Source organism: Passer domesticus, chromosome 2, assembly GCF_036417665.1.
Source record: "Passer domesticus isolate bPasDom1 chromosome 2, bPasDom1.hap1, whole genome shotgun sequence".
NCBI classification, from domain to species: Eukaryota; Metazoa; Chordata; class Aves; order Passeriformes; family Passeridae; genus Passer; species Passer domesticus.
Window position 1 is genome coordinate 103,031,826 of NC_087475.1, and position 21,352 is coordinate 103,053,177.

A 21,352-nucleotide genomic window follows, 5' to 3' on the forward strand; every position below is an offset into this window, starting at 1 on the left:
GCAAGGTTCAGTTGATGGCTTCAGAAGCTCATCTAACATGCAGATGGTATTAGGCTATGAGTGTCCTCTGGGCTGGGGATATCTGCCTCAGGAGGAATAGAGCCTCCCCCGGCTCTGCTCTGCAGGGTACTCTGTCCATGCTACAACACTAACACTATCACTGTGCCTTATCGGACGACTGATTTTCCATGGCAGTCACTCTTCCATAGGTTTGCTTCTAATCTCTGCAGTTCAGTTATGTGTCTTCTCCCCCACTGGATCCACCCAAGCTCCACTCTCCCACGTGACTGCTGTGCCCTGATCTCTGCTCTGCAGGGCTGTTCTGCATGCATGCAAAGCCACACCAGTGACTGCACAGACCTTGAGGCATCTTCCTTATCCACTGCAAGGGCTCAGCTTGGAGGAATGTCTTTCTGGGACTCCTAGTCTCAGTTTCCACCCTCTGCTGCTGATCTTCTTCACTCACTGGATCCTCTACAGCCCTGTACTATGCAAATATATACAACCCAAGGCTCATTCTGGAATAAATCAATCTGAATTAAAATAACAAACAAAAAGTTCAGAAACAGATTAGGCAGTAAAGCCATTTCTCTTTCTTTTCCCGTGTCTCTTTTTTTTTCACTAAGAAAGCTTGTTTCTTTTCTCTACACTTTTTTTTGGGGGGTGGGAAAGTGGTGGAAGAAGATTTGTTTTAAATTTTTGCAAGCAATCTCAACAAATAGGAGCTGTCTGTTGCTATTCAGCAAAACCCACCAAGCAATGTTGGTAGCTTAGCATCAATTCTTGGCATGTCTCTTTTCCCTAAGTTGCTGTTTTTGTCTACATTCATACTACCTCCTTTTGGAAGACAGTATCATCACCTCTGACTTTGGTATTCCTTGCTTTAAACCACACAGCCAAAATAAGATACAGTGCCATCCCTTGCCTCGTACCTATAAAATAGCAAGAAGCAATTACTGTGATGTTGGCTGCCTGCTCTCACCCTGCCTTGTCCTCCTTGTTCCCTTGGTCTGAAGGCCCCACATCATTGGCACCCAGTTCAGACCCAGCCCTGAGTGCCTGCAGCCCTGGCAGGAACTGACTCTGACCCTGAGCAGCAAGACACAACCTTGGTCTGTCTGAGCATCCATCCTGCAGGGCCAATCCCTTCTGCACTCACCAAATGGACACTGAGCTCTTTGGAAAATCTGGGTGGATACCACCCATGAGAAGCAAGGAGAGCTGTGAGTTGTGCTTCCCACCCAGAGCCATGGGCATGATCAGCTGCCAGTGCCCGCGGCTCAGGCAGCTTTCAGGGAAGTGAGGCATGCCCTGACTAGTCAGCCACACATCACTGTGGAGGGGGGATCAGTACAACTGAACTATGTCCCTCAAATGCCTTAGGATTTATGGGAATACCAGTCTTGACATGGTTCCAAATACACCCTCATGTGCTTGGTGCCTATGGCCATTATTTTTTTCTGGTCTTTTTTTCTGTCTGTGTCAGACTTTTTGTCTATTTCTCTGTCAGGATCACAAAGATACAAGATTGTCTATTTTGGCCTGTCTATGCTGTGGCTTCCCTAGCTCTGCCAACCAATTTGTTTTTCAGGCCTGAAGGCCTGGATTTTCACTGACCCTTTTCTGGAGCCCAAATGAGAAAGCACCCTCAGGCCTCTGTGAAGAGGGCTCCAGAGGTGGATGGGTCTTTCAGCTGGTCACACCATACTGGCAGGCCTGACTGCCTAGTCAGCAAACTTCCATAAAATGTTAACCTTTTACAGCCTGTAGTCTCTGCTATAATCCCCCTAGCTTCTCTTCTTAGCTTTGGTGGACTCAGATGTCCACCCTTTTGCCAAAGCAGACTCTGCTGACTTGAGAGAAGCCAGCTCAGCAGAACTGGCAGGACCATGCACTACAGAAAGCAAAAGGGGAGCCGAGATGGGTGGTAGGTGACCACTGCAACAGAGGAGCTCTCTTCTGCACAGCTAGGACACTCAGAGAGAGGAAAGAGGACTGAGAGGGTATTAGAAAGAAAGCTGCTCTCTGTTTCCCACTCTGGCCATCAGACCCAAATGAACATCTCTTTTCTCCTTTCCCCCAGCTCCCACCCACCTGATGAAGGCATTAGTGACAGTACAGGCTATACAGGCTACAGCTAAATGGAGACTATCTACAATCTACAGTCACACAGGGTCATTCTCCGATCAGTACACGTTTTGGCAGAAAGGCAGGACTCCTTATTCTCCTTTTCCCTCCCACTCTGCTAATTGCTAACACACTACTGCTGTAAATCTTGTGCCAACCTATTGACAGCTGTGACTTAGTCTGATCAGCCCCCAAAGACTGACACACTTGTTGCTCTGGGGGCAGTTCTGGATGTGCTGCTTTCTGAAACACCACATCCCCCTTGCATTGCTCCCAGGGCATCAAGCTAACCACACTGAGAAAGCCTTACTTAGCCTCTGGCAAGCCCTCATCACAAAACTCCTGTGAGGAAGACTCAGAGGTTTTGAAGCCCATCAGTCTGGCCAAGCCATTCTGATGCGGACACTAGATGCTAATCAAAGGGACAGAGTTAATGTTCAAGGGGCTGAGGACAAAGGATGATGAAGAACAAAGATGAAGCTAGTGCCGCATTTGTGACAGGTCCCTTTGAGGTTCAACAGTGGCCATGCTTGCCCTTCCATTGGCAGATATGGTGTGGAATGAACAAATTCTCTTTTCCCAGAAGAAAAATCCTTTTGAAAAGGCACCTGATGATGCAGGTAAGGCCCCTGCTTTGTGACAGCCAGGTCTTGTGTCAGCCCATTATAACATGATGTTACAATGCAGACAGAAAGATGTGATGATGTGGCATCATCCCAGAAGACATTTCAAGGCATTTTGAGTGCCTGGCTGCAAAATCAGGAGAGCTGGAAAATTTATCAAGGACAACTCAGTTGAGAGCTGAATCAGCTGGGCTTCACCAGCATTTTAGGAAAGTGTCTCATCAAATTCAAGTCCCATTTGTTTAGTTGAATGGGCTGCTTCTGAGTCTCCAGCCTGCCTGAAAGCAAGATGTTTCCACAGCAGCTAGCTAATGATAGCAATGCTTAGCAGGACTGCAGTGCTCTTCGTCTCAAATCACCTTCCTTTTAAATTAATGCTCAAAACCCCACAGGGCAGGGAAGTGTTATTGAGGATTAACAGAAATGAAAATTGAGGGAGAAAGAGGAAGAAGGCTGTGATTCTGGTCATTGAAGAACTGCTTAATTGAGGGCTGAGGACTACATTTCAGAACATCAACTCAGAGGAAGAAAAAGGTCTAACAAAATTTTATGCCCAAGGTTTCTTTGAAGGCAGCAAAGTAAAAGCAAATGTGAAAAGCACCAGCATTTGTGCCAAAGGCCCACAACGGAGAAGCTGGTAAGGGCTTTCAGAAAACAAGTGAGGCCCAGAGTATTTAAACTCTACTTTCCCCCTCTGCAAAATCCTCTTGGGGTGCCTGGGTCACTGGAGATACACCAACATTTGGCACCACGAATTCCTGGAGACTCCTCACAGGAGTGATGGCACACCAGGACGTCCTTCAAGACAATCTCAGGAGACTGGGGAGCAGTAAAAATATAACAGCTTCAGAGACAGAGGGGAAAGTGTTTTAAAGGATCAACTAAAGCTGTACAGGATGGCCTTGGCAAGTTGATTAGGAGGGGTATTTGTAATGGAATGCTTGCCTTGCTCACTCGCAGATTTTGCTTTATCATTTAGCTTAATGGGCTCCTAATTCAAAACCAGCTGTAAACAGGGCTGGCTATGAAAAAAATTAACACTGCCTGTCTGTGGAATTTAAGGATATATAATAAAAGTAATCATAAAACCAAAGAGCCCTGGGTTTTTCATCAGACAAAAATATTTGTCATTGAAAATTCTGCTTAAAAAAAAAAAGAGCACCTTGGAAAAAATTGGAAAACTCCTCAAAACCCTACATTCAAAACAACCTCAGCAACTTTAATTTCATATCCAAGCACAAGTTTCATTTCCAATACATAAGATAATGGTGTTTAATTGGATTTATTTTTCCACAGTAGGTTCCCAATGGCCTACTTTACTCCTTTTCTCAGCTCCTTGAATGTTATTTACAAATCACTCTCTGGGATTTAATTTTAATGGTAGCTTGATTTCTACCTCGCTTTTTTTTTTTCTTTTCTTTTTTTAGGTACTTTTCTTTAATTGTATTTGTGGATTTGCCTTTTAAATAGGCAATTGTGACTACATCCTGAGCCTGAATAAGTGCCGAGAGCAGAGCTTGATTTGAAAACGGCACAGTAGTTAAACGGAGCATGTGTAACACCCAGCATTTATTGTTCTTTTCATGGGAGTACCTGCAGGTGCTTTGTTCAGGCAGGTGCTCTTTTGCAAAACAACATGGGTTCCTAATAACACTCTATCGCAAAGTTCTATGCAGACATTAAGAATTTAGGTCTCTGAGCAACCCATAAGTTGACTGCATCCTTCTCATATGGCAGCAAAACATAGATACTGGGGAGCTGTAGGCCAGGATTTTTTCAGTGAACACAGGGACTTGCTGTCTTATTGTTGATTTAGTTTCAAACACCACTTTCAAATGCCGTAGCTGCTTTCTGGACATGCCTGGTCTCTGTGGTTTTTCAGAATGAAAAGATCACAACCAAGTCCCAAATCTCATATGGATGTTGGGACCATGCTGTCTGCACCCAAGGCAGGAGTGGGCAACACAGAGACAGAAAAACCATAAAGACCCTGTTTTGCCTTCATACCTTCTTCCCTTTTGGAATAAAGCAGACACTAATATCTCACCATGTGTCTTTTTTCATGCTCTCTGCCTCAGATGCAGGATTATGTGACTGGAAGACTTGGAGAGGGACAAAAGCATGAGAAAACAAATTGTTTCACAGTGGATGCTCAGCTAAAAAACCCTGGCAGTGTTTTAATTTTTAGTTTTCTACTTGTCCTTTCCACCATCTCTGCAAAATTTTAGGTCTGCTTATGCTTTTGATCCAAATCTGAACAAGTAGGCAAAGAGAGCTTTGGATGGGAATGTGTTTTAGAAGAAGGTCTGCAGGGAGATTGAACCTCACTAAAGACTGTCCACACCTGGGTGACAACTCAGAGTCGTGGCGCAAAGCTTGGTTAAATGTTGTTGCTATTCAGTTGATTGGTTTTTTGAAGAGGGAGGGGGGGAAAAGAAGGATGAGGAAGGTGAGCAGAAAAGACAAAATGACACGTAAATGAGAAAGGAGAGCCCTTATTTTCCTGCATTTCTGAGCTGTTTTGCCCATGCCTAGCTCTGAGCCTTTGTCAGGATGATGGAGAATGACCCAGCTAAAGAGCTACTTCAACATAAAACATATACTGACCTGGAAAAGGATTGGGGAGTGTGGGTAAAACTCGTTCTAAGGGGGGAAAAAAAACAATAAGCAACATGCAGGAGAAAAGCCACTTTTCACACCAAGCAAGCAGCAGATACAAACCTGATGGAGTTGTCCATCCCCAAATTAAATGAACTAGAGTAGGTTTCATATACAGAGCATTTTGCTAGCAACACGCCTAATACACATCAACATCCCCTGGGACTGGGAGAAGTGATTTGAAAAACTAAACAAATAATAGCCAAACAGCAAGAGGGATTAAGCACCTGCAGGGAAGGTAATTGGAGTTGATGGTCCATATCTTCCCTCTGACTTTCAACTCCACTCATGTCATCACTCTACAGATCCTCTCAGCTACACCTCTGCCTCTGCCTGGAAGCTAGTCTTGGCAGAGAGGTGAGCTGTGGAAGTCCTCCATGGGTAGTTGTTGCCTCCTAAGAACCTTCTCCACAATGGATTTCTTGCCAATGAGAGTTTCCTTGAGGATCTGTGCATGTGCAGTCACCCTGGCGAATCCTCAAGGGTATTCTGCTTCTTTAGTTTTTGTCCTTTGAGAGGGACAGAATTTTTGCAGATTCATCATCTTCCATTTGTAGGCAGAGCCTGCTGTCTTGTTTATAGGGTTTTTATAACATGTTCTCGTTATGCATCACAGCAGGACTTTGATATACGTCGCTGCTGGCTTCATGATTTGCTTCTTCCACAAAGGATCCCAAAAGAATTGCACAAATACTAAGGGAAACCAGTATCAGAGACCTCAGTCTGAGGCTAACAGTAGTGTTAATTCTGCTTCACAGATGGTGCAGGTGATGCACAGAGCAAGGAAGCAATTTGCCCAAGGTCAAATGCTGAACTGTTGGCAGAGCCAGACACAAACCCAAAAATACAAGGTCCCCAGGCTTGACTATTATCATGGGGTCTCCTTTCTTTGCCTTCAGGGCTTGCTGGATGCTTTGTACTGGCTGAGACAAGCTCCTACCCATGGACTGATCCATAGGTAGACATTTATCTGCAACAGCTCATAGGCCTAGGGCAATGAGTAATCTCTTGGCTTACCTGCTAAAATCACTGCTGATGGACACAGAGCTTGGCAGGATAAATCGGTAGGCCACTATGACTCTCTGATCATCTAGGCCCTGCTATTTGGAGGCCAATGCTCTTTCCACAGTATCCTTGGTGCAAAAAGTGAGTTTGTGTCTCACTGAAGCTCATGAGGATTGAGCAGGTCAGGCCCATCCCTATGACACTGGCAGAACTCCTGCCCTCACAGTGGTAATGGAGTTGTTTGAATCCACAGCAGGCACATTGGAGATCAAATACAAGTCTAGCCTGAATCTCTCTGTTTATGTAGCAACAGGGGACTATTGTTCTGCGAAAGCAGGCTGTTTGTGCTGACAAGACTTCCTTGTTATTTAGTTTGGTTAAATAACTCAACTCCCCTTTACCTTCTTCCTGCACAGCAGGCTGCAGGCTGCACAGCATAAGCAGTTAAAGCAAAGCACTACGGCCTCATTATCATGCTGCTTTCTATTCAAGGACTCTGTCTCTGTTCCCCTCTCCCACTGTGTGCTGCTTTTATTGCTCCACCCTGGCTCATTAGCAGTGTCTCAGCCTTGCCCCCTCTGACTGTCAGCCCAAACCACTTTCCACCCTCCTGAGTCTCCCCATTATTGACAGCCTTGAGGAAAACAGGGGGTGTGCACTGAGGGCCACTAAGAGGGATTTTGGTCACAGTTAAGGTTCCAAATCCCAGCAGTCACCACTGTAACCAAATGCTCAGAGCACAACAAAGCGTGGGCAGAGTGGAAGGAGGGGTGTCAGTGTGTGCACACTTGTGGCAGGATGCTAACAAATAATGACAAGCTAATGCCAGCTTTTAGGAACGTGCCTTGCTGAAACCAAAACTGCAGGACTCCACCTGAAGCTTCTTGAGTTGGCACTGTCTTGCCAGCTTCTGCTTCACCTCCATGCTTGCTGATTCCCCAGAGGGTGCAGAGGATGCAGCAGGGGACCTGCTGATGTGGCAGTCTCCTATAATTGAACCAATTGAGCCAGCAGGACTGCATGAGGGTGTGCAACACTGTGCTGCTGTCTCCTGTTTTAGCCTATGGGATGGGCTAGCTCAGCAGGAGGCAGAAGGTGACTAATTTGGAAAAGCTTTTCGTTCTTTTCTCTGCTTTGCTAGAATGTGCCTGGTGCTGCATCTGCTTGTGTGTGCCTGTGGAGGGGTGTGTGGGTTTGCTTCCACATCACAGAGGTTCATGCCTATGTGTACATACTCACCTATACAAAAACCTGTGTATCTGTTCCTCCAGCATGTTTATATGTGTATATATATATATATATATATATATATATATATACACACACACACACTTCTGTGTAGCATGTGTTAAGATACAAGTTGGGACTTGGATTCATAATGCTTTTCATGGTACTGCTGGGTGAGTAAAACAAAAATAAAACATGTTCCCTACCTCTTAATACACTTGGAGGAAGAATCCTTTTGCTTCAGTTGTGTTACTGCTTTTCACCTTTGTTGCTCTGTGATGGCAGCCCTGGCTTTGCCTCTCTGTCAGGTAATTTTCACAGAGATGGATATTACTGTCCCTTTTTTTGTGCTTAGGGGTTACAAACCTTGCTCCAAGGCTCTGCAGAGCTGAATCAACCTACTGGCTCACCAGTGCTGCCAAACATGGTCCTGCCTTCCAACTCTTCGTACCCACAGATGTGTGATAGAGCTTCCTCTCCTGCATGGGCTTTGGTGCCTGTTGAGCCCAGTCATGAACTAGTTCAGCTCACTACAGTGAAAGAAAACATGTGGGGCATTTTAGGGAGATAAGCAGTAAAGCTCATTTACGTATTCACTGGTTTAGCAGGTTGGACAGCCTTTCTGGGATGTCCACTGAGTGGCAGAATAAGGGAAACAACAAAACTACATGTCAGAGAGCAGGATGAGCAAAAGGACTGGGGAGGAAGGTATGTCAGCAAGCTATTAGATCAGTTGTAGCATCAAACTGTACCTGAGTATCCTCTCTACAAACATACTCCATATTTGCTGTTGGAGACAGTCTCCTGGGAAAGTTAAACCTCTGGTAGGACATATTTATATTGTTGTAAATTCAGTCTCCAGGAGTGAGGGGTATAAATCTCTCCACCTACAGCAGGCAATCCTGCTGCTACATCCTTTAAGGAAGATCACTAGCTATCTATTCATACAGCTCAAGGAGGCTGCTTTTGTATTTTAATGCATCTTCTATCTATGACATTGACATCTAAGGTACTCAGTCTCTCTGAGAGTTTTTCAGTGCTGACTGAGATTTCATGAAATGGTAGCCACCAATTTTTCTCTATTGCTAAACTGTTCTTTCACATCATTTCGCTCGCTCCCTGTCTGCCCTCCACCTCAGGCAAAGCTGCCAGTAGCTCATTATTAACTCTCTGGTTGTTTCTTCACTCCTTGCTGCCATTCTTTTTTGTTCTGCAATGGGACACTGAGGAACCATCACTGTACTTACCTCCCTGGTGGGATGTTGCTCTACAGTGAGCTTGTTCTCTGTTTAAAAAGGAAGTAAGATCTCTGATTCCAGGGATGAAAAACACTCCCAAGTATTTGAGTATCTGCTGTACCTTGCAAAAACTTGTCACTGCTTTATTTTTCTGTCTGGGTGTGTGGCTGGGAATGTGCATTACCTGTTATTTCAGGTACTGTGTGATCACTACTACATTTCTTTCATCTGGGCTTGTAGGTTTTTTCAGCAGCTTTCTCTATCTTTATGAAGCTGGATTCCCTTCACTCATTTCCCCCCTGATTTCTTAACCTTCAAAATAGCAGCTGTAGTCTCCCTGAATATATTTTTTTCCTCTCTCTTTCCTTCTTCCACACTAACTAGAAGAACAGAGATTTCCTGAAACAATATGAAGCAATTGCACAGTGAAAAAGTAGGGATTAACCAAGCAACAAAAAAAAAGTTAGAAAGACTTCACTAAAAATCATCAAATCTCTCTCAGCTCCTGCACCTCCATTCTTCTGGCTCTTGTGAAGTTCTCTAGTGTCCTCCAGTATAAACAGGCCTTTAATTTCTAAAAAATTATAAACAAAGTCCAACTACTTGAAAGAAAGTGTTCTTCATACACATCAAAAGGGGGCTAAAATAGGATCCTCACTGTTGCAAACCATCTTTAAGAGTTGCCACATTTCCTCATGGAATAGTTACTACCAACTTTGCAGGTTTCCCTGGGTTTCTCACTGGTTCTGCCACTTATTTTATGACCATGGGTAAACCACTTCTTCACTCTGTACCTTCCTACTGCAAAATGGTGCTAACAACACTCACCTATTTCTAAATGACTTATGATATTTAAATATTCATTGCTAGCAAATCCTTTGAGATCCTTTGAGGTGAAGTTCTGAAGTCATACAAAATGCTTCTCTAGCAAAACTAAGTCCCCAACTAAAATCATAGGTGCATATATACATTATTGAATTTCATCTTATATTTTGTTTCAGTGATGTATTTCAGTTCATCTGTGTGACAGGAACCAACAGAGAGGGCCAAATTTAGAATTCAGTCACAAATAATGGATTCTAAACATAGAATTATATTAATATCAGCAAGAACAAATCTGGAGTATTTGAAAATTGTGTTCCAGATTGCTGCCTGAGGATTTTTTTTGAATCTCATGACAGTCACAAGACCAGGGTGAAAAGACTTGCAAAGTAGAAATTTGCTTTGTGTGCTGCAATGCTACAGGAAATCAAATATATTTTCTTTTATTATAATATCTGTTCTTTAAAAAATAACTGCCACAAAATATACCCAAACTCAGGAAACTTCAAGCTGCCATGAAATAAATCCAAAGGTGGTAAACAAAGAATGCCCAAGGATTTATCCTTTTGCACTACATCTGTTAAAAATAACCAAACCATAACTTGGTGTTTTTTTGGTGAGAGCAGAAACTAGACAAAACTGCATCCCATACTGACTGCTTTACACATTTTTTTCCTGTTTAAAAGGACATGCAGACCATGACATGAGAGTTGTAATTCAATTTGGGACCGTCACAGGAACACTGCCATCAGTCACTTTTGTGTCTATGTGTTCATTGTGTGAGTGGGTCATTTTGCTGCAGCATATCTCTGATGCCAATAACATGTGGGCCAAGTCTAGCCCAATTTATAGACCTGGAATTGGGAACTGCATTTTAAGTACACCACAGTTTGTATGTTCATGTGGATGGTAGGTGAGGGGCAGGGTCTCTGTTTAGGGTCAGGTTTGAATCAGCTGCAAAATTCAGAAACAGCAGGTAACTCTGCTCTAGTGCTTGGTCTAGTCCCAGCTTCTGCCTGTTTATACTTACTAAGACAAACTCAGTAATTGAAAGGTAGCAGAATGAGATCCAAGGAGCCTTATTCCATATTTCATCTGTTGATTACCTTTCCCCTCATGGTCCCTACGGTATATCCCTTTAAAATCATTCTGTCTTTTCTCATTTCTGTCCCTTCCAGTTTCAAACCAATTTCTCTTTTTCTTGACTCTGTCACTGTTCTCCTCAGGCTCAGTGGCTAGTTCTCTCTATCTCTCTGAATTACTTGTCATTTCTCAGCTGTCATGGATCCTCCGAGCCCTGGCCTTCTGTCTACTTATTAAAGGGGCTGTCATTCTAAAGGGCTTTTTGTTTCCAGCTTTAAAACAAACACATTTTTATTATTTTAACAAAATCTTTCTTCAGCAAAGCCAGTCAATCAAAGGGCTTGACTGTAAACCTTTCGATTTGGCTGTTTGTGTTTCAAGGCAAGTATGAACACTTAGGTATCCAAAGCAGAGTGCTGGAAGCCAGGTCATGGCTGGAGGTCTGAGGGGACTGGGTTGTCAAGCAGATACCTTCCTGAGTTTTGGCCACCGTGTGCTTCCTGCACAGCCATGTCTTTGCAAGAGCCTCCCTTCACCCTGTCCCGTACTCACTGTAAAGGTATAGGCTGGCATTTGTGACTCCCAGCTTGTTGGCAGCCACACAGGTGTAGTTCCCGTAGTGCTCCTCAGTGACATTGGCCACCATCAGCAGAGACTGGCTCCCCGTGCTCTTTATCTCCAGACCATTGGCGCTGTTTATCCTGGGAAGACAGGAGAAGAGGTGTCCAGTGCAATGGCAGCTGTGTCCTGGGAAGGAAATCCCTCCCCAGCACACAGCACAGCAAAGTCATTCAGCCCAGCTGGCAGGTGAGGATAGAGGGAAGAAGGGAGGGGATGTGAGAGGAAAGAGACCAAATAATGCGTGGATGGAAAACAGGAGGAGGGAATGAAAGGAACATAGTAGTTCAATGGGATTAAATGCCACGAGTAAAGCAGCGAAGAACCAAGCAAAGACAAAGGAAAGGGAGGAAGCATCTACCCAGCATTGAGTTGCTCTGGAAATGAACACACCATGGTCAGCTGAAGGCTAGTCTGTACTTGAACAACAAATTCTTAGTGAAACACACTTATTCACAATATGTGCCTATTGCAATGCTATAGGCACCCCTGAACCTGGGCATGCTGTTCAGGTCTAGCTACCCCAAAATGTAGGGTAATAACACAACCTTCTTAATGCCAGGTAAATGCTTAGGTAGAAAGGACAGATCATTTTTTTCTTCTTATTTATTCTCATATGCAAATCTGAAAGGCTCAGGTCACACAGGTGAGGGAATCTCATACCTTAGCAGCTCCTTTCCTTAGAAGAATGAACCTGGAGCAGCATTACCTAGTTGAAGACTTATACTACCTACTTTTTGGTCTCTATCATGGGCTACTTAACACATGAACAATGTATTAATTGGGCATTGGCCCATAATTGACTTCAATGCAGAAGCTCCATCCTCTGCACTTCCTTCAGCATCTCCAGTGCAGAGAGGAATTGCCTCCTCAAGCCATGACCATGCTGGCACTGCTGAGACTGATGGGACACTGCTACTCAAATGGATTGTAAGGACCAATTTGTTTGAGAGGAGTTGGGGAGGATGACAGGAACCCCTATTGAATGGACTGAAGAGAGGAGGGAAAAGGCGAGCTAAAGGCCTTACCTGGTATCATCTCTGTACCACTCAAAATCAGGCGTGGGCACTGCTGATGCCTCGCATCGCAGTAAGGCTTGTCGTCCCGTGGCCGCTTCATTGCTCTTGGACTCTGTGATGGTGGGAGGGTCTGCAGGAAGGAAACACGTGGTCAATCCACACACTTCCAGGTGGAACAAAACAGTGAAACTATGTCAGGGCTGCCTGCTTCATGCAAACTGTTTGGGCTAATGGAGGCCCACGGCAGCTGTTTGCTGTGACCCTTGTTCCCCCCTGCTCCTCTGCAGAATGCTGCTCTTTGAACATTCCCTGATATACAACATTAGCAGCACTCCTTACACGTGCTTCTCTTCAGCTCTGCTGAATAAAGTCCTGTCATAAATGCAAAGACATACACAGCCAAAGTTAAGGTTAATGATGGACTTCTGCAATTTATTAATATTTACCTATGGATCTGTAGTTCACATGGGCTTATCAGAGAGAAGAAGATGAGAGAAAGATTTCCTCAAGGGTAAAGGAAGACAGCAAAAGTAAAGGAATAAAGTAGGAGTTTAACACTAGCATGAAAATTGTATTCCATATAAACTTTCTGCCTAATGCCAAAACTATAATAAGAAAGGACTGAGGCAACATGAATGAAACAGAAATACATTAATGGCTTAAAAGAGAAAAACTTTAGCAGAAGCTGTGGGTGCAACTCTGAGAGCCAATGTTGAGACACTTCCCTTAGGTGTCCAAGGTTACAAATCCCGATCACCTGGATATGGTGCTTTGTGAAAAGCCCAAGAAGGGCTTGCTTGTCACTGCTCTGCCTGAAGTTTGCCCTCAGCCCAGCACGGTGCTCCCACCTCTGCTTACTTTGAAGTCTGAGTGTTGTGCCATGGGCAAACCCAACTTGAAAACTATATTGGTGTGCTCTGTTGGAGCTTGGTCTCAGTACTTTCTGGATAGCAGATAGGGTAGGCACTGGCATCTTCAATCCCAGCCCCATATTCAAAATATTAAACGATAAGATTTACATGTTAAAAGGCAGAATTATTTCCACCTGGCTGCTGAGAGGGATCAAGGAATAAGTGCCTTGTCTCTCGTCACTAATACTTGCCTACCCTGAGATTACAGGGCTGCGACTCAGACAGATACTTTGCTGAGACCCAAGTTACCATGAAACACACTCTGCCATCTGTATCCGTCCCAGAACTGAAATGCAAAAAAACCACAAACAAACAAACAAAAAAAACCCCAACCCCCCCCCCCCCAAAAAAAAAAAAACAAACCCAAAACCCCGAAAAGAAGCAAAATGGATTGTGTCAGTCAAAGAAAAAAATATTTCTGTCTGGAGAATGTAGGGAAGGAAATTTGTTTGTGAACACATTAGCCATCTCAATATGATCCCTTCCCTGACCTTAATCGGGATTTTATGCAGGGCTTTAGGGATTTTGCAGTGCGCCCTCTAACATCATAAATATTAATAAGTTTACATAAATAGGATCCTACATTCAAAGGCTGTGGGTTCAAGTAAATGTTTTAATTTGAAAAGGAGGTGGGGTAATAAAAAGATAGCAAAGGTGATTTTTTAACCATTCTTATTTGATTTTTGGTTTGAGCAGTCTATCTTCTTACTGTCTACAGTGAGACAAACAAACCTTTCCATTTCATGAGTCTGGTACAAGAGGTGAGTCACAGAATGAATGGGCATCTTTCCATGGTACTGGAAAGTGACTACAGCAAGTATCTGCTTCCCAGACTGCTGCCAGGGAGCCCAGCCCCTCTGAGGGGGCTCTGAGCACTCCCCATATTCACCACTTTAAGAAGCTGATGCAGTGCTCTCCCGGGAGAAGGGGTAGGTGGCAGTCCCAAACAAACCAGCCTATTGCACCTGGAAAGCAGCTGCTCTGTGTGTAGCCGTTTGCTGCCTGGGAAGCCAGGGGCGGGTTTCCTTTAGCTGTTCTCCTCCCACCCTCCCCAGGCCTCAGTTTCCCTGTCTGTGATGTGCAAGGGCAATTACTTGGGAAGCCTGAAGGTGGTAGTGTAAGACCAAAGCAAAGTGAGATGCTTTCTCCTGCAGTCCAAGCTGACAGTGCTCCACAGCAGATGATAAGAGATGTCCAGGAAGCCCTGAGGTTGGACAGGCCCCATTTTTCAAACTTACTATGCTGCTTGTGTTGTTGTTTAACAAAGCAGGATGAGGAAAGATGTATGCAAATATCTAGTTTTCATTCCCCTAATAGGACTGGGTTTTTTTCCTACTTGGTCCTCGTGGTCTCTTATATTTATTTCTCTTTCAAAAGAAAAAATCAGTCCTTAAGGAATTTTAAGTTGCTTATATGACAAATTACACCGCAAATTAGCATAACTTTTTTCATATTTTTCAACAGTTAAAATGTTTAAGATCTTACTGTGGCAAAGTTATTATGTGTTCAAACTAAATCAAAATCAAACATTCTGACTTTATACAAACAATCTGTTTCAAACACATTAAAGCACCATTGAAATTATGTTTCATGGAAATGTTTGAAACAATTAATTGGTTCTCATGGAAAGTCTCCAGTTTATAAACTCAGCTGTTTTTGACACTTCCATACTTTCAGTGCAGAAAATCTGCTACTACAGTTCATATTAATGCCAAATTTGGCCCATGAGGCAGCTGATATTAAACCACTGCCACCCAATTTCTAAGGGAACTATAAAATCTGTAGATTCAGAAGATGCTGCAGGGAGCCTATAACCTCAAATTCTAAGCAAGACAGAAAAGCTGATCTGATGTGATGGCCCACATGGGACCAAAGGAAAAAAATTAAGAGCAAGAATGGCATTAAAAGGTACTATAATCATTTACAGTCAAACTAAGTCTAGTATTGCCTGAAACCCTTGATGCCATCAGCTCTCTCCCTAACCTGCTCCCTAGCAGTTCTACTTGTGAATCAAGGCATAAATATGCACCCAGAAATATGTCTGTAACCATCTCCAATTTCAATTTAAGTTAATATTCTGGTTTAAGTCTCAATTTAGACTGCAGAAGGTCGGGAGAGGACATACCTCCCATTCATCCATCCTTGATGCAAAGTTGTTAGCCTCCAAGCAAGGAAAGGAAGCAGGTACATGAGGATAGCACATTTTATATCACACAAGTGCCAAATATAAGCCATACAGGTATGGAGGTGGACATATAAACGCGTAGGATTAAAGAGTAACATCAGTTTGAAATATCTTGTGTTCCTGTAGAGGAGCATGCCAGCAGAGTGAAGTGGACATCTGTCTAAGCACATATGGGATGGGATCCATGCTGTGGAAGTAAGCCACAGTTTACTTGGTGCTTTTAGGGGATTGCTGTATCCTTTGGCCAAAACCCCTTTCTGTATTGCACTGGTGCATGAAGGGTCTTTTAGAAAAAGCTTTAAACTAATGACCTGAAACCAGTATAAAAGTTAAATTTTGGCACCCTGTCATTAGCACGTGCCTCTGCCCCGTGTGCCCTGGCTGTGATAGCTGTGATAGCCGTGTAGGCACTGCAGAGATGGCTGGGTGCAGGCAGGCATGTGTTTGCTCTGAGCCTGCTGAGCCCTCCCTTATCTCTCCCTGCTGCCTTGGTGAAGCTTCTCTTCACGCTACTGTTCACCCGAATATCAATGAGCGAAAACGAGGCATTGCCAGGGTTTCAGAGGGGAGAGACGGGGCAACTCACAGCTCTTTCTCTTTCTCCCTCTCTGTCTGTCTCTCTGTACCACACTTCCCCCAGCCTTTTCTTATATATTACCAGGTTTAAAGCACAAACTACCCTGTGGCAAGTGTCTGATTGCAGATAGTTTTCTCAGCGCTCTCTCTTCAGATTGCATAATCCAAGCCCAGAAAGGCTTCTCTGTTTATCCTGAAGTAACCCTAGCCTGTGGGCAAAGCTCTCCACATTGCCCTGCCCCAGCTGCAATGTACTCACAGTTCACAGTGACCCGGACTTGCTTGACGTCTGCTGAGGCAACTTCGTTGGCAGCTTTGCACTCGTACTTGCCCGACTGCTCTCGTGTGATTCCCAGGATCTCCAGGTACTCCTCCTCACCTTCAAACTCTCTGCCTGGTAGGACAGAAAAATACAGAGAGTGGTTCTATTAGGCTTTCAGATTTAGGAAATTGCTATGGAGGAACAATCACAACATGGAGTAGGCAAACAAGCAACAGTCATGAGCTGTTTAAAAGTTATTTCAGAAGGCGCTGAAAACTGAAAATCTGGAAGGCACCATACAGGTGGTACAATACATAGCATCTCACAGGCTGCCCAGGCTGAGAAGCAAAATGTCCACCACTTAAGATGAGACTAAGTTCACTAGTGTGATGGCTGAGTACCACCAGAGGTTAGTCATGCTGTGGGTAATGTGCTGGACCCAGGGCTAGCTGGGTCCTCAGATGTGTTGTCAGCACCCTTTTCTCCACTGCAAAACTGTGAAAAATGTCTTTCTGTCTCCCACAGCAACCACCACCCTGAAGTGCCATCGACCAGATCAAGCTACTGTTAAACACAGCCAAACTGAGAGAAACAAACTGTAATTTGATCTGCAGAGACCAATAATCATCATGCATCCCTGAGCTACTGTACATATGAAATGACACATTTAAACCCTGCTGCCTCACTTACACACTTTGGAAAACAGTGACTTAAGTGTCAGTGGGGTTTATGGATGGGGGCAGGAATCAGGGGAGGTCTGTGGCCTTGCTTTTAACTCACTGTGTGACCTTGAGTGAGTCACTCCTTTGCTCTCCCTCTGTAAACTGCAGCAAATAGCACCCCCTCTCTCATCACCTCCTGGTTAGAGAAGGGCAGTGAGGTTAACCCATGTAAAACACATTAGATTCATTCCATGAAAGTTGCCAGGGAAGCATGAAATATTAGGATTGGTATATCTACCCTATTCCTTCAGAAAGCAAAATTAGGCACCTCCTGGAAAGAATCTGAACCACATTTCCTTCTCTCAGAGGAGGAAAGCACTGCTCTGCAGCATTGGAAATGGCAAGCCCCAGTTGTGTGCCTGTCTATGTTTAGAGAAATCAGCCCCTAACCTTAAAAGTTTAAAAGACAGATTTGAAAAAAAAAAAAAAAATAAAAGGTCACATCACAAGAGCTCCCATTCAGGTTCCTCAGAGAGTGGTCAGATTTTCCAAAAAACTCTCTGCCCAGAAGGTATTTTCTGCTCAACAGGTGCTGAGCAGAAACCCTGCCCACTTCACAAAAATGCAGTTTTTGAGAGAGCTCAAATAGTGCCTACTGTTTGCCTTGGTTTATGGCACTGCATGAAAGCAGTGGGTAAGTCTGGTCTCTGGAGGTGAACTTTCCATGGAGCCACCTGCAACAAACCCCACCCCAGAGGCACAGACCTGCTGCAGTGTCTTGGCCAGGTCAGCCTGGTGATGCCAGCTATGTGCAATTCCCTTCAGCATCAGAGAGGAACTTCAGAAGCTTCAAAATCTGCTCATAACTCTGTATCTTACATAATTTTTTTTAATTTTTATTTTTCACAGGCAATTTTCAGAATCATTCTAGGAGAAAACCACCCCCTGTCACGGAGACTCAGCATGAAAACAGCGGTGTACCTATTAAACTCATGTAAAGACAAGGGCTCCCCCTCTCTTTCAGCAGGGCTAATCAGCAGTCCCTTCTTCCAGCTCCTACCAGATGTTCAGGTAGCAAAAATCTTATTGCTATGTCTAAAATTTACAACTGCTTTGTTTTTTGCATCCCAAAAGTCTGCTGCAGGACCTTCCTGCATGGCAGCAGCATTTTGCACAAGGGAAGGAGGCAAAATTGGCTCCTGCTGCCAGAACATGGCTTTCAGTCCTCTGCTCTGCACTGGGGCTGATGCTTGAAGAGTCAGTGGAGAAGGAAGCAGGGTGGGATTTTCACAGGTTTTTTGTATTTCTGTAACTCATGATCATGTTAGGGAGTCCTAACCCCAGTAGGACCAGAATAAGGTGAGTCTCAGAAATGCGGAAGGGACTTCAGTCACCATCTAATCCATTCCCCAGTCTCAAGGCAGGACACGTGAGTCATGTCATGGACACAGCCATCCTCTGCCCTCCAGCGGCAGAGATTCTGCAGCCACTCCTGACAATCCGTCCCTGTGCTTTGCTGTCCTTACCACTGGAGCAGTTTCCTGAAGTTTGACCTGAGTCTTCCTTGCTGCAATTTAAAGCTATTACTTTTGTCTTACCCACTACAGACAAAAAGAACAAATCATTCCCTCCTTCCCTGCAATAGCCTTTTATCAACTTTTAAATCACTTAGTTCCTCCTTCGGTTGTCATCTTTTTTTTTCTTTCTTTTGGCTGAACATTGTCAGGGTCTTTCAACCTGTAGGTGAGGTTTTTTTAGGCTCGTGATCATTCTTGTTCTTCGCTTTTAGACGTCTCTGACAAGTTTACATTTTTCTGGACGTGTGATACCCCAAACTGAACACAGCATTTCAGATGAGGTGCTACTATGGCTGAACACAGATGAAGGATTGCATAGCAACTACTGCACCGTGCTGTTGTCTGTAGAGGCAGCACATTGTTTCTGGTTTTGTTACAGAAGGGATAATTTCTGTTGGGGAACTCTCTTAATTCCCAGATTTTCTTATGGCATATTGCTACCTGCTAATAAATTACTTTAAAAATCCCGCCCCCAAACTGAGCTGACAACCAACACTCGTCTCCTTTCACAGCAGCACTCTCAGTTGGTAGGTCAGTGAGTTGACTGGAAAGTTAATCAGACATCAGGGAAAGACTCACAAAGAAAAGGTTAAAACATAATTTGCCTCTGTTTTGCAACTCATTTGCTCTGCAGTTCTGTCTTGTTTATACACAAGGTTCATTCCAAGTGGGACTTGCTTCTCCTGCAATTTGCCCTTGTCACAAGACTGTCACCGTAATGAAGACAGGGTTGAGGGTGACTTAACCAGCTCTAATGGAGTGGCACCCTCATTACGGGTGCTGTTAAGTCTGTCAGAGAACTACATAAGTGGAGCTCCAAAGTAACCTACAAGGGTAGATACCTTCCCAAGGGAAGATGTTTTTGAGCTTCTCCCCTGCATACATACATGCACTTGAAGTGTACTGTGTACCATGTCTGACAGGAGAGCTTTCACAGCTACACACAACACTTCCCAAGACACGATGAGCTGCTGGCTTGCCCAGTGGAGTGCCCTGGAAGTAACTGAAAGGCAGGACTTCTGTTCTAAAGGACATGTCAAAGACATCAATAACCCTATTCAGCTCCTCATTCCCCTGCTCTAGGACACACATATAAGCAAAATACTTCAGGGAAAGTTTCTGTGACAGTCTTTCGCTGTATAAGTGGTAGCGCACTTCTTGTCTCTGCGCTGGTGACCCTGAGCATCAACATTTTGTTACAAGAACTGAGCTGCTCTCAATTTCAAGACACACCCTTTTGCTTGCTGCCTTGTCCCCTCTAAGAGCACATTAACCATTTCTAACAAAAAAAATTTATATAAAATTGAGGTGTTGTAGTACAGAGCAGGGAGAGGAAAGATGTATCACAGTGTGTTAGAGAAATGTCAGGTTGTGATATCTTGCAAAGAGCTGTAGAGACTTCACTAATTCACTTTGGCAGCCAGATTAGGTGAGTCATATTAACTCTAACCTCTAAGACAAAAAGGGGATGAGGGGAGCAGGAACAGAACTTTATACATTGAGTCAATTTACAAATGTTTCTGCATGGGAGCCAGCTTTGGTAGGGAACTGATGGTCGTCACTCTACAGTTTATCAAAGCAGGGAGGGAGAAGGCTTGGACAATGCTCTTTGGTACCGATAACAATGAACATATTCTATTAGGTGAAAGAGGGACTGCCAACTCCTGGCAAGACAGCCACTCCATTCCCATTAAGAGAAGATATTTGCCTTGAGCAGATTATCAAGAGATTAAATTCTGACCGTACTGCCAAAGCTTCCTTACTGACAAGGGTTGTCTCTAGGCAGTTCTGCTTGGTTCAGTACAGCCCTTTCCCAGTGAGGGTCCTTTCAGGTTTCCCTAGGTGGATGACTTCTCACTCAGTGCAGCTGTTCACATCCTAAACCATCCCCTTGCATGACTGCAGGCAACCTGCTTCCCTACAGGTTTTTGTCTTTCACATGTTCATAGTTAACTTGGTTTTTTTACAGCCCCATTAAACACCATCTTGCCAAGCTGTAGCTCCTTAACACTGTCCCACTGAATCAGAAAGAAGAGCTTTCTGCTCTGGAGGCTGGAGATAGAGAGAGCACGAGCCTGGGAGGCTTGACAATCAAACCAAGAGGGAACGACCCTGAGCATCACGAGCCAGGCGGCTGCTGCCGCTCGGAGCTGGCAGAGCCTTTTTTGCAGAGGGATCTGCGGCAGCAGCTTTGATGTGTGCAGGAGGAAGGCTTTGAAGGCCTGCTTGCCTCAGCCACATTTCCTATCCCCTGGCTTCCTAATTGGACCCAGTAAATAATGAAGCTGAGCAGCAAATCTGCTTGGCTATGCTAGCCTGCTGGCAAGAAACCTTCCTTTCCCCTTACCCTCTGGAAATAGCCTTGTATAACCCCATTGGCTCTGCATATTGTCCTTGTTACTGTGCACACATGCCTGTACTCTCATATAGATATGATATATATCTATATCTATATATATATATATATATGCTATATCCTGTATTTTATATACTCTGTATTTTACTTGTTTTCACATCTATAGATCCACCTGTGTGTGCAAAAACACAGACTGACATATTCCCCAGGCATTTATGGGCCCTTCTCACCCCTACCCAAACGGCCCCCTGCACTGCCACATACCATCACTCTTTCCTCAAAGGCTAAATGCTTCCTTTCTACAAATGAGCCACACCCAGTCAAAATCCTACTTGTACTGTGTGCAGACAGCTCTTTCAGGTAGTCAGGGCCAGCACTGCATTCAGTCACCTTCTCCACCAGA

General features: G+C 44.2%; 1 protein-coding gene across 3 annotated transcripts in view; it reads right to left on the bottom strand.

Moving 5' to 3' along the window:
• LSAMP (limbic system associated membrane protein) overlaps positions 1 to 21,352 on the bottom strand; it is a 299,711-nt gene that overhangs the window by 11,850 nt on the left and 266,509 nt on the right. For 2 of the 3 annotated variants that reach the window (XM_064410216.1, XM_064410215.1), the window contains 4 exons: positions 16,352 to 16,486; positions 12,430 to 12,550; positions 11,336 to 11,484; positions 5,358 to 5,393 (listed from right to left, as the gene is read on the bottom strand). In XM_064410216.1, coding sequence (XP_064266286.1) covers positions 5,358 to 5,393; positions 11,336 to 11,484; positions 12,430 to 12,550; positions 16,352 to 16,486 — 441 coding nt within the window. The remainder of the gene's footprint in view (positions 1 to 5,357; positions 5,394 to 11,335; positions 11,485 to 12,429; positions 12,551 to 16,351; positions 16,487 to 21,352) is intronic. The other variant, XM_064410217.1, reaches the window with a different exon arrangement.